Here is a 13831-nt window from a genome sequence, read left to right as displayed (position 1 = left end):
TCCGGCTGTGCTTCATTGTTCTCGAACCACTTACGGTGTGTTCCGTTCACTTCACCTTCGATCTATAGCTGTGAACGGAACGGTGTAGCAAGTGCTTTCATTTCCACCGTTATCCACGAGAAAGTTATACACTTGTACACAGTCGTATCTTTCCAAGCAGGTTTCTCAGAATTCTTAAATCGTGCCAATTGACTATGACTGCCCCATAGTGTGATCGCATTCTCCTCAACTCGTCAGGGGCGCGTACATAATCGCCACATTTCCGTAGCTGTCAATGGAAAAGAAGCGCTCGCTCTTTATAATTTCCGCCGCCCATCAGAAAATATAAGCGAGCGCGCCAACGACCCGCAGAGACGTATAGAAAAAAGCCGCCTCCATTCTACCCTGTGAAAGAAGATGTACAGCGAAGCTGGTGCGGACGTTAAGCAAGTACTACCAGCAAAAGCCGCAGAACAGATCGTCACGCGTGCACGCACGTGTGCGCAAGTGCAGCATACGTCATCATTCTTCTAGGCCATCCGCAAAGTGCCGAGTGCCTTATTGAACTAAATTAATATTTAAAAGTAAATTGCGTCAGGAAATGCGTAAAGTACGACTTGCACACAAGCTGCAGACATGACAGCTTCTTGCGAGAATAACAGCATCGTCACGTGACGATATCGTCTGATGACGTCGTCACGTCAAACATGACGTCACGCGATGATGTCTTCGTCACCTGATGATGTCACCTGATGACGTCATGTAATGCCCCTTGGAGAAGCAGCACGCTCTGCGCTTCCCGCTTCTTTGCAAGGTCTCCGAGATCGGCCCACATTTCTGCGTGAGCGCGGTACCGCGCATGTGGACAGGAAAAAATCACCGCCCCTTCCACTCCGTGAAGATGGTCGAACAGCGAAGCTGTGTTAGTTACACCGAGTGTTACACCAATTCAAGTCAAACTTCGCAAGCAGTCTGTATTGCAAATCTCGGGCGATCCCGCGGCCTCCCGGCACTGCCGTTTAAACTCGGCATCTCTGGCGCGCAGCTCGGGGTCGGCCCTACGACGACGAGTCCGTTCACGAGCTAGCCAACTCTCGATGACGCTCGCAGTAGGGAGCTTCTTCCTCGGGAGTACGCACTACTCGTGGTCTTCCCGTAGTTGTAGCTGGGATGGAATGTGCGGAAACACTAATCCAAAGCTCCGTATATACAACCAACGCTAAAGCGAACTCCTCTCACACCCCGCTACTCCGTTGATCTACTTTTTCCTTGGTTGGCGCGCCTCACGCTGTCCCCTCTAACGCGAGTATTGGACGGCGCGATTTTCGTCCCGCTCTCCTTTTCATCTGCACCCTCTCACAGCATTTTCACAGGGGGAAAGGGGTCACTCCAACCCCTTTCCCCCTGTGGAGCTCTTTTCCTCTCCTCTCCCGCTAGGTCACGTGGCCCCTCTTTAGCGAAGTCCGACAACGACGGCACAGGGTTCGCATAAACAGCTTCACTGTAAAATCTCAACGAACTAGAGGCTAACAGCTTTGCTGTAATATAGAAACTTTGCTTCACGACAGGTGAGCCGAGAGGTTAACGAGCAATTCGCTGAACTATGGACTGCACATCACCCGGGCAACAAAAGATGAGCTGTGTCACCAGCTCCAGCAACGTAAGCACTGGCACCATTGCCAGCGCTCTCTCACTTATCTGATAGGTGTACATTCGTTTATCGTCAATATGCAAGCGAAAAACGGAGAGAGCGCGGTCTGCAGACATTCAACGCGTTAATCGGAGAGGTGCGGCAACGTACACACGGGTTCAAGTCGTGCGATAAGATGCTGAACGTCGCCGTTGCATAGAGAATGCGCTATTCTGCTTGCTCCGGCTATGAGATACGACTAGCCGAGCGAATGCATTCGCAGCTTCATGCACTAAATCACCCGCCATAACAACCACGTTTCAAAGCCTTTGTGTGAGACAGTGGGCGCTGCTCGGTGCTGACCCAACGACGTCGAACTGCGGACCATTGATCTCCAGCAACCTGTGCACGTGTGCACGAAAAATGTGGCCCAGTGGTATGTCAGGCTCGCGTCCCCCTAACTGCAAGTGCCGTTCGATGAGTGGCCCGAATGTTGACCCCACTCCGCAGTTCGAGAACCACAAAGAAAACTGGTTGCCGCCATGACAGCAGGGATGACGTCATGTGCGGGAAAGTGGACGACGTGGAGGGAGGATCCAAAAGAGGAAAAGCTCCTTTTCGGACCTCCGGCAGGAGAAAAAAGCAGCAGTGCGGAGGTGTGAGAAAATGATTCCCGAGACTTGTCGAGAGCAGCGCTCGCTTTGCTGTCATAGCTCCCTCGACAGCAATTCATGTTTCTTTCCGTCCTTCTACAGCGAAGCTGTTAAGGGCTAGTTCCCCCAAGCTCGTGTCCGCGTGTAGAAAAAAAAAAAAAACTATCACCATCAGCATTGGCTCGAGCGTCGTCTTCTTTCGCAGCTGGCTCGCTGGCGCCCCTCGGTTTGCATTCGTGCCGTTGGATGCCGTGTCGAGCACGCGTAGATCGCGACCGTAGACCGACCGGCGTGTACACCAATTTCGGGTCCATGTGCGTGGCGGTTTGGCTCCATGTCCGTGGCGGTTTCCCGCAAGTTGTACAGGTGTCAAAACGGATAAATAACATGACTGATAGGTCATGACATCAATAACATCACATGCTCGTCAGTTACGCCGCGATTAACGATAATAAAATCACGTGCGGCGCATACCCGCATTGGATATGGGGGTATGAGCCAGGGATATCCGGATATGAGCCAGCAACAAAAAAAGAACGAAAGGAGGGAAGGAAGGAGGAAGGGAAATAAAGAGAGAGAGAAAGGAAGAAGGAAGGTAAGAAAGAAATCACGTGTGGCTCATTAGAGCACTGCACAGACTTGACTTTCCGGCCCGGGCCCGCTTTATGAAGCCCTAGCTCAGCCCAGGCCCGTGGTTCCCAACCCGGGCCCGGCCCGGGCCCGCGCGTTCATTACTAAGCTTAGCCAGGGCCCGCGTGTGCATGACCAAGCCCGGCCTCTAACTAAAACAAAACAAAAAATATTTTGTTTACGTACAGATTGTACCGGATGTGTCAGCCTCACCTTCTAGAGGTCTAACTAACTGCAGTGTATAAGCAATAAAATGCCAAAATCTTTATCTGGTCCAGTGCATGTGCCAGGGCCCGCTGGTGCGCATGCATTTACCTTGGTGGTACGATTTGGTCCTGTGAGGTGAATTAGACTGCGAATATATATATTCAGTATAAAATAAACAAAACACCATACATCATAAAATAAATGCAGAAATGCAGACACTCCTTGCGTTATCGCTACAATAATAATGTCGAGAGTGGTACCATTGTGCTGCGGCTCGAGGTGTCGTTTGGGCCAATAATCTACCAAGCCCAATGATGAATACGTCCGGTAGTAGGAATGAAGGAAAAAAGGGTTTAATTTACATTATATACACCGGTCCCTCGTACGGAAGCCCACTCCATCATGAGCATATTAATTGCAATCGCAAAAGCGGTAACGGAAATGGTTCGAAGAGCGGTTTTTTGTATAATTTATTTTTCCTGGTGCGGAAACAATGTTCGTTTTTCTGGATTTTCTGTGCTAAGGTATACTAAGAGCACGCGTCACTTCAGCTTGGCACAGAATGCCTTGAACCATGCAATGCAAACCATTCGCGTGTGGTCGAAGGCCCGACTTAGGCCGTTAAATGAGCGGGCCCGAGTCCAGCCCGGGCTTCGAGCCCGGGCACGGCCCGAGCCCGCTGAAAAACGCTTCAGGCGGCCTGACCCAGGCCGCGGGCCGGGCCGGGCCCGGGCCCATGCCATGCTCTATGGCTCATACCCGCGTTGGATATGTGGGTACGAGCCGCCGAGAGCAGGAGCGGGAGAGATCTTACAGGATCCTGTCGCTGCCGTGCAGTGTGCCGCGGATATGAACCCTGTGGCTCATACGCTAGCCTATGACGATGGGGCGGACTTGGCGCAGCAAACGCACGACTTGGCCATCGCGGCCGGGCGAAAACAAGACGCCGGTGCCCTTGCACTTTGACGAACATGCCGAAGACGTTCAATGTAATCAATAATTATAATATATAAATTCACTATAGGAATACTCACTACAGCAGACCCACCATAGTCACAGCTTCGCTGGCTTCCATCTTCACAGTAGTGGAAGGGCTCCGAGTTTTTTCTTTATTTTTTGCCTATAAAGCCAGCAAAAATGTAGAATAAAACCAAGTCTTCCGTCGTCGAGCGACAACATCCCTTCGGCACGATTCAACATCACTGGCCGGAGAACGCTGGAAGTTCCGGACACCGACTTGCCACTGAGAGATACCGGGAGCCCAGGAGAGACTTTCCAACCGCATCGGAAACCCAATACTGTGCGAGACAATCGGAGCTAACAAGATGGCGAATTTGACAATGTGACGAAAGTGGACAGCCTCCAGCCAAGTAACCTTGTCGTATTCACCTGGAAACTGGTGACAGTGACTGATTGTGTCCCCGAAAACGATTGTTAGAACCCCCCCCCCCCCCTTTTTTTTTTCTTTTTTTTCTTTTTAAATGCGGATTTCGAACCGGCTTGCGTACCCAAGTGTTTTCGAGCCGCTGCCCGTACTGTAGAAGCGGTGAAGCGATCGGCTGTGTTGTCAAGCGAGGGAGGCGTGGGAGGGGGCGAGGGGAGTGGCTGCGAAACAAGAGAAGCGAGTGGTGGTGGAGAGGGAAACAGGCAGGAGGGGGCAAAACGGCGCGAAAACTCGGCGATGGAATCAGGCGGCAATCGCGACTCGATATCCACGCGAGCACCTCTCCTTTCCTCCCCCTCCTCCTCCTCCTGTACGCACCCTCTTCACACGATGAAAGGAAAAACAACACGCATAGTAGACTCGGGGGCACCAGCCGCTCTCACATCTGCCTCCCCACAATCTCTCTCCTTCTCTCTGTTACGCTAGCAAAGCAGAGAGAGAGGGAGAGATGAGTTAAGACAAGTAGGAAGAGCGTTAGGAGGAGAGATGCGTCGTCGTTCTGGCTCAACGGGACGAAGCCAGAGGAATCGAAGTGGCGAGAGGGGGCCGTTGCCAAGCCGGGCGAGGCTGTTCGGTCCCGGCGCTGAGCCGTGCTCCCATCGGGGCTGCAGTACACAGCGCCAACTCTACCCCCTTTCCTCTCAAACCAATATATAAATGTTCGGCGCCCGACGCCGCGCCCACTCAAGACTCAGCTGCTCTTTTGGCGCGATAGTAGAGAGCGCCGCATTTTATCGTCGAAAGTGCGGGAGTCGCGAGACAACGAGAGAAGAGCCTTCGGACACTTGTCGGCGCGAAGGGCCCGTATCGTGGCAAAAGGTCCGGCGGCGGCCCTACACGACGACTCGGCGGCCATTCGCGTAGCGGAGGTGAGTTTTTGGTTCCACGGTATTAGCAACAGCAGTAGCAGCAGTAGTAGTAGTAATACGAAACTATTTATACATAACACCATTTTTTTTTAAATTTTAAAATGAGACAGAAGGCGATCTTGGTGATCCCGAGTCCAGGATTCAGCTGGCCATCTGCACCATCGCTGCGTCGATGTATAGTTAACCAGGGTAACGTGGCCTGCAGGCGTTGTGGCTGTCGCCAGGTGCTCGGGGTTTAAGTGGAAATGTGAGTGCGGTTTCGGGCGGAAGGGTTCTGGGAGGAGGTGGTCCACAGAGCACGAGCGGCGTATCGGGATATCGACCACGGACGACACATCTAGGTGGAGGAGGGGGGGGGGGGGTGATCGGGTTTTACTGGTAGGCGTAGTGTTGTCGGCAGCGAGGTAGGTACATCACAGTTGTTGCTACTGCAGTTGTAGCGCTCGCGTGTTCCCTCCTACGTGCGGAGTGACCGTGACTGACTCGTTCAACGATAGAGCCGAACGCCCCAAAGCAAAACAGGGGCCACGACACACGCTTTATAGAGGAGGGATGCTCCGGATTAATTTTGTCGGCGTCGGTGGCTGCGACGAGCACTTCGATGCCGGCGCACGAGCGCATTTGCATTCGACCCCCATCGTAGTGCAGCCGCCGATATATATATATATATATATATATATAAGAATCGAACAGCCAACACCTCGCAATGAGAAGCGGAACGTCATATTTACTTAGCCGTCGCGGTGTGCGTGTGAAGTGATAAGAAATAAAATGAAGGGAACACAGAAGGGAACGATAGACTGATGACAGTGTACCCGGTCTGGTTTAATCTAAGGCGCCTTAGCGGAGGGCTGAATCGATGCACGAAGGCGTCTTTGCTTCCCAACTCCCTCGGAATGGGTCAGGGAATCGCAACCGCGATCAAGAGCTCCGCAGCCGGGAGCGCCATAGCCACAGAGAGGTTTGATGTGTGCGCGGTCGTGTTTAGGGTCTCGAAATGAGACATAAAAGACGCCAAGTGAGGGCCTCTGGCCTAATTTGGACTATCTAGCGTTCTTTAACGTGCCACAAAAGCGAGGCTCACGAGCGCTTTCGCGTCCCGCAACACCATTTTCCTTAACGTGGCTGCCGCTGCCCTCGAACCAGCGACCTCGCGCTAAGCAGCATATCGCGATAGCCGCGCAGAGCACACAGAGCCAGAGCGGCGGATACATATATCACAGGGAGAAAAAAAAAATAATAACATCCTTGGGCCTTAAAAGGTAAGATCGAACTGTTGAGGGCGAAAAATGAATTTTTTTTCTCTTTCTTTCTGACGATTTTTGTGGCAAGTAAACACAATTATTTCACTGTTTCCAACTGCGACTTCTTTTTTTATCTTTCTGACGATTTTTGTGGCAAGTAAACAAAATTATTTCACTGCTTCCAACTGCGACTTCTCTGATAGAGAGTCACTGAAGCGACAATAAACAGAAAATGAAGTTGAACTCTATTAGTGAATTACGCTTGTGTCATACCCAAGAAGCTACCTACTCTTTGTTACCTTAACAAGAGCCTCGGTATGATAGAAAATGTGTCAGAACGAGAAACGGGTGGCGCCGCCGCCTTGATGTTCCCGAACCAGCTCGCTCTGACGGAATGAATTTGGATGACTTTTCTTCGAGACACCCCCCCCCCCCCCCCCCCCAAGAAAAAAATAAAAAATAAAAAGGCTTCACAGTACTCTCAAGGAGTCGAAGACTCAACCTGGCCCGTTTTGATAATCTACATCGAGCTACAGGTGGCCCAGATACGAAAATATACTTCGAAATTTGTGACGTCACACTGACGAACCAGCGCTGGGGTTCCGGCACGAAATATTGCAATTGGTGCTCTGAACTTCACTTTCGCTTCTCATCATCAACCTACTGTTGCGAAATTAACGAAAATAGAGGTTTCAAAGAAAACATTGTGTCTACATTGATTTAGGATCTTTCGTTAGTGTCCCTTTACGGGTGATATTAAATTTATTATTATTATTATCATCATCATCATCATAATCACCAGAGAACACAGACCTTTCTATGTTGCTGCCTGTCACCACCAACACTCAACCGTCCACAGAATACAGAGTCTTTATAACGTCCACTTTCATGACCTTGATATTTCTCACAACTCGCTTTCATTATTCTGTTCTGAGCATTGCATTGTTGTCTCTTATTACTATTAACATATTATATTCAAATTCCCTTCTCCTCTTTTTTTCTTATGCATGCATTTTGCGCCTAGGGTTACATGTATGTACACTTCTTTTCAAGATTGTTACTGTTTATTCATTGCTTTTTCTTTTTACTGATATTCCCCGGCGGTATTTCTGTTTCTATGTATACGTGTGCCAGCGCTCAGACCTCATGGTTGTTCCTGGGCAAGATAAATAAATAAATAACTAAATAACTAAATAAATATAAATAATAATAATAATAATAATAATAATAATAATAATAATAATAATAATAATAATAATAATAATAATTATTATTATTATTATTATTATTATTATTCCCCGCCGCGGTAGCTTAGTCGGCTAAGGCATTGCGCTGCTGAGCACGAGATCGCGGGACCGAATCCCGGCCGCATTTCGATGGAGGCGAAATGCAAAAACGCCCGTGTGCTTGCGTTGTAGTGCACGTTAAAGAACCCCAGGTGGTCAAAATTAATCCGGAGCCCTCCACTACGGCGTGCCTCATAATCAGAACTGGTTTTGGCACGTAAAACCCCAGAAATATTATTATTATTATTATTATTATTATTATTATTATTATTATTATTATTATTATTATTATTATTATTATTATTATTATTATTATTATTATTATATTATTGTTGTTGTTGTTGTTGTTGTTGACAGGAAATGGGCAACGCCTGAAATAGGTAGCTCCGCGAGCGGGTATTTATATAGCGCAGTCGCAACCGAGTGGATTGGCCCCAGCCCCCACCAACCGGGACAAGGAACTACAGAATCTAACAGCGCGATATCCCTCTGCGTTTCGCGTGGGGTCTGCAACCACTCCAGGCCAATGTCACGCGAAGCGCAAGCGCCTTTGGTTTCAAGAAATGATTAGCTCGCTGCACGCGCGTGGTATCTTTCTTGGCATGCCGCGGTAGTGAAAGTCTACAGCGACCACCATTCCGCGCGAATGTTTCGGTGCCCCAACTTTCTGCCCGTGCTTTCTGGCCGTTTCAGTTTACTGGCTTCAAATATACAGTACACTGCTAGGCTAGCAAGTATACTGGAGGAAGTCTCAGCATAAATCACTGCAATGAGACCTCTTGCCATAATAATATTTAAGAGGAAGCTTTAGCTCGGGGTCAACTCCGATTTTCCTATTCAAAAACCTGCGCAACGCAAGAAAAATGCTTCCGTTACACAATTGCTGCGCCGCTTTGAATTAAAGCTTTATCAGAAAGCCGAATTCTACAAACCGCAGAAAGCAGAATTTTTGATTCAGAGACTTACAGCCCCTTTGTAAAAATTTCACCAAAATCAGTAATCTAAAAAGAAAATAGACGCACAAAGTTTACAAACCTCTAACTCCGAACACACACACACAAAAAGTTTTGTAATATGCATCTGTTGGAGCATCTCAAGCAGACAAATAGAATGTATGAGCCTACGTGAAATTTTTACAATGTTTGTGAGGATTTTACAAAAGTCGTACTCGCACATTAATGGTGCATTTCGGAGCGATGTACAGTACATCAATTTTGTCCGCTCTATATGTCTCAATGGGTGCACTTTGCGGAATTGTCATATATGTTCTTGGTTACGACTTACATCGTGAACTTGATGATTCAGCATTTTTTTTTTGCGATTTTCGATAATGGCTTAAACGACGAACACCCTTAGTAGAATTAAACTTCTTTCTTTTACATGAAGCAAACGTCATCAATATCGGTGCAGTGGACGCCGTGCAAACGACTTCTCCTTTCTCCTGTGTTTACACAGCATCTCCTGGTGTAAAGCTTCCTCTTAAGAAGAAAGAACAGCAGTAGTTATGTGCAGTAAAATAATCACTGCGAACAGGTAAATTTAGAAGTGCAAGGAATTTAGGAAGCGAGTAGGAACAGCAGAATGCGCAACAACATCAGAATACAAATTTATTTGTGTGAGGAGACATGTATATTCAGCAATTATTTGAAACTTGTTAGACACTGGAAGCGTTAGTGTGAAACGGTAAATCATTCGAAAATTTTACGACTGCGAATCGGATTGTCTGTTTCCCGTAGTCAGTAGAAGCTCTGGGAGAATATTTTTTTGGAGAATGTGAAGGTGTTAAGACAATGATCTGCGCGGTGTCTATAACGAATAAAACGTTCCGACTCGTGAATTAGGCGGTAAGCCGTACAGCCTAAGTTATGTGCAGTGAGGTTCTGATGTGTTAAAACGCCACGATGTACGCGCGTTACATGTGATGTATGCGGTGATGCCATTCTAAACGAAGACTTTCTAAGCAAGAACGGTGCGGCACGTCTTTACGTTATATGCTCATATTGGCTCTTGGAAGCTCTACCACCTTGAATGTCTGGAGGGTTGGGGCTACGGCCTTCGTTGGACTGAATCGAATGCCTAGACGTACCACGTTAAATGTTCCTCTTCGAAATTCCAACGACAAATAAGTTAAAAAGCAAAAAAAAAAAAAAAACGTCATTTTGCTCTATATGAACGATGCCCTTGAGAGCCAGTGTGACAAGTGGGTTTGTTCGTTTAATCGAAGCAAGACTGAAACATTTGGCTTCTGTAATAAGGAACCTCGATCGCCATCCGTAGCGAGAACAACGTTTTTGTAGGCGAGAAAATGACGAAACAAGAAAATCGGAGAGGCGCCAACTGTTGTGAACTATGGTACCTCTCTTCTGACGTCAACACTGGTTGATTCACAAAGAGCGCGCAGAGGGAGGCGACATGGAGATTACGTCAACTCTTCCGTTTTGGCGCGGGCGGTTAAAATTGAGGAGCAACGGCGGGACCTTCGGTGGCAATTTTCTACGCGACCAAGTGACATATTGACAAACAGAAAATGGTGACAGGCTTATAAACGAATAATATATCGATCTTGCTCGGCTTAACTTTTTCCCTTAAGTGTCCCTTCAAGAAATGACCAGCTGGACTATTATTACACACGTGCAGTGCCAGACAAGTCAGTCAAACAGAAAATAGCGTCTTGATAAGCCAGAACAGGACCCAAGGACGAAAGAGTCACTTGAAGTTTCCGCGCTATAGTTTCTCCTGACTTCACGTGTCTGAATGGCGTCCAATCAAGACTAATTCATTCGTTCATTTCATTAATGTCAATTTGCCATTTGCAGCTAAATAGTAACATAGCATGCTCATAGACTCATAGCTAACGGCCGGGAGGGCGTTTAAATGCAACCTGTATCTTCAAAGAATAATAAACGTTTAAAAAAATAGAAATAAGAGTGAGAAATCTCTCTAAACAGTCATAATAAGTAGTAATTATATAGATAAAGGGAATAGACAGCAAGACACAACAACTGCATAATTTTTCACAAAATTACAAATATACAACACCAAATTACAATCCGGCATACAACCCGCCGGGGTGGCTCAGTCAGCTAAGGCATTGCGCTGCTGAAAACGAGGTCGCGGGATCGAATCGCGGGCGCGGCGGCCGCATTTCGATGGAGGCGAAATGCGAAAACGCCCGTGTGCCTGCGTTGTAGTGCACGTTAAAGAAGCCCAGGTGGTCAAAATTAATCCGGAGCCCCTCCACTACAGAGTGCCTCATCATCAGAACTGGTTTTGGCACGCAAAACCCCAGAAACAAGAACAATCCGGCATACTAAAGAAAAAATTGAATAGTTTATTAACAGACAAGGTATTGCGGCACATTATAACAAAATTAAAGCCTGTACGTATGAGTTTAGAATATTTTTTTCGGGAATAAGGATAGCCCAAAGAGTGAACATATTTTAAAATGCGTGGCGTCACTAACATACTGGCTCTGCGCTTCAGGTGCAAAATTCTAAAAAGGAACCTCGCTAACAGCCAATTTTTTCCGCGTGGCGGAATGAAATCAAAAAGATGAGTGAAGAACACAAATATTTTGCAAATGCTGATCGTAACAGCATTTGGGGGGACAGTGTCGTGCGGCTATGCACAGTGCTGCTTAAATTAAGTTGCTAATATAAGGAAAAAATTAAATGCGACCAGATATATCGGTTTAGCTTGGACGGTCAGTGCATGGCTCGGAACACCCAATATTTTTTTTTTTAACAAGAGGTTTACTTTTTTTTTTCTCCGCAGATCATGGAACTCAAAAGCTTGATCGTTCTTGGAGCAGCCCTGGTCGTCGCATCAGGTAAGACCAGTCCGAGCAAGTTCTAGGAATGAAGGATCCCGAGAACATACTAGCACTGTAAATAGGAATGGAGGCTTTATGTTGATTATCGACGCGCATTGACAAGTATGACGTAATCACGTATGAGAGAGAGAAAGCAAAAACAGGGAAGGAAGGGAGATCAACCAGACGAGAGTGCGGTTTGCTACACTACACTGGAGGTAAGAGAAAGGGGGAATAGAAAGAGGGAGAGAGGGAGCACTGAGTGCACGTGGGATATAAGCGGTTTCTTAAACCGGTGCACTTCAAGTAGTGCACTAGTGCACTAATCGCTTTTTGTGCCAGTGACGTATGTGGCCACGGTCTGAACATATTTGACTCGGGGAACGGACCAGAGTCCAGTCGGTTTAAAGTAGCACGGCGAGAGAGGCGTCGGACGTCGTGGCGAGGACGGATACACAATAGGTGCCCGATGGCTTCCTCGCACCTACAGGAGTAGCACGTCGGGCTATCGGCCTTTCCCGTACGACTGGAGTAGGCGTCCTTAAACGCAACTCCCAGCGACACGCGGCACAGCAACGTTGTTTCGCCGTGGGAAACGCTACATGTCAGTTGGACCCGTAGCTAGGTATAGCTAGGTATATAGCAAGGGGTGCAGCTGACGCCGTCAGCAATTGCATGAGGCAATCAAGCAAGCAAACAACTTTGTGTCGGCGCTCCTCGAACGTGCACCAGGGCTCAATCCTGGAGGGCTCAATCCTGGAGCGAGAACACGTCGGGTCGCTTCGAACGCAGGCGCTCGGGCGAGCTTTGTGCAATGCGAGGACAGAAGCTTGTGCCCCGACGGCGCGACGTGCTGCAAGATTGACGATAGGACATGGGGCTGCTGTCCTTACGAGTTCGGCCAATGCTGCAAGGATGGCCTGCACTGCTGTCCGTCGGGCTACAGCTGTGACGGTGCCAACAGCAGCTGCACCCACAAAGTCACTCAACAGGGGCTCTTCGGGACGGTGCTTGAGCGGGTCTCACCGCTTGCAAGAGCACAGCGCGATGAAGTGTCCAGAGGTGAGACGCCGCGACTTGCAAAGCTATCGCAGGGAAAGCAATTCACTGGCTCGAAGCGATGACACGTATGGTAGGTCGACGGTAAACCGAAGCTTTAGGCGGAGAAGTGAAAGGCCCCAACCGCCAGGCGAGATCTGTTCCAGAGTACGCTGCGGGTCAGTCGCGCGGCTACGCCAGCTTCGTTCTTTAAACATAGCGACTATAGAGCGACGAAACAGGCAAAGAGCGATTACCGGTACAGAAGCAAGTGCTTGTGTGTGTCCCTTTTCTGTGTCTGCGCTGTAGTCGCTTTCATTACGCATTACTAACTAGCGCGTTCTTATAACTTGCTGCGTTTCCTATAGCCTCGATTATTATTATGTATACTGATATTTCTAATGCGATCTCCTTTAAATCAGGGTGAGAACGAATAGTCACCTGGCCCCTGTAAGTATACTTACGTGCTACCACATCGCAATCTAGCACTCTGCCTACCTGCCTACCTGCTTTAACTCGTAAAGTTGTCTATGGCTGTGATAATCCCACCCCCATAACTTCACCGCTTTCCGGTCACTGATTATCTAAACCTCTCCTGCTTATCTCGACTGCTGACCAACTGAACCTCAGCGCTTCCGGAAGGTGAGCGGTGTCCCTACGGTTCATGCTGTATGAGAATCCTGGCATTCGATTGCAATGTGCTAAGTCGCCTAACGATTCAGTCTGCAGCAGAGACATGAGGCCTCACTCTGTTGCGAATATTTGCTCATGTGTGTTCTTGATCTGAGACAGAAAAGTTCGGACCTCGAAAAGCAAAGGCACAGCCCTGCGTGTTATCGTAGAGATGGTCTTTCTTGATTTCTTGCGTACTCTCTTTGTAAAACTTTCTTGTTACCATCACTTGCATGTAATTTACCGACTCTGTTTATTTTGAATGACTGAGGGTTGTCAACTTGTACCTTCAAGTTACCCTACCTCTTCTTAGGTTATTATTATTATTGTTATTATTGTTGTTTGTTTTGAAAACATATATAGACTAG

At 47.9% G+C, this 13831-nt stretch overlaps 2 protein-coding genes across 2 annotated transcripts in view; one reads left to right on the top strand and one right to left on the bottom strand.

Annotated features, from left to right (window-relative positions):
• The window catches only part of LOC119450991 (F-box/LRR-repeat protein 12), a 462769-nt gene that overhangs the window by 57628 nt on the left and 391310 nt on the right, over positions 1 to 13831 (bottom strand). The window lies entirely within an intron of this gene.
• Positions 5083 to 13831, top strand: part of LOC119450988 (progranulin-like) — a 51635-nt gene continuing 42886 nt past the window's right edge. Inside the window, 3 exon segments of the mRNA XM_049666757.1 lie at positions 5083 to 5412; positions 11717 to 11771; positions 12546 to 12815. Coding sequence (XP_049522714.1) covers positions 11720 to 11771; positions 12546 to 12815 — 322 coding nt within the window. The 5' untranslated portion in view covers positions 5083 to 5412; positions 11717 to 11719.

Source organism: Dermacentor silvarum, chromosome 4 (genome assembly GCF_013339745.2).
Source record: "Dermacentor silvarum isolate Dsil-2018 chromosome 4, BIME_Dsil_1.4, whole genome shotgun sequence".
Classification (NCBI taxonomy): domain Eukaryota; kingdom Metazoa; phylum Arthropoda; class Arachnida; order Ixodida; family Ixodidae; genus Dermacentor; species Dermacentor silvarum.
Note: the sequence above shows the minus strand (reverse complement) of the source record. Positions and strands in the feature narration are given on the sequence as shown.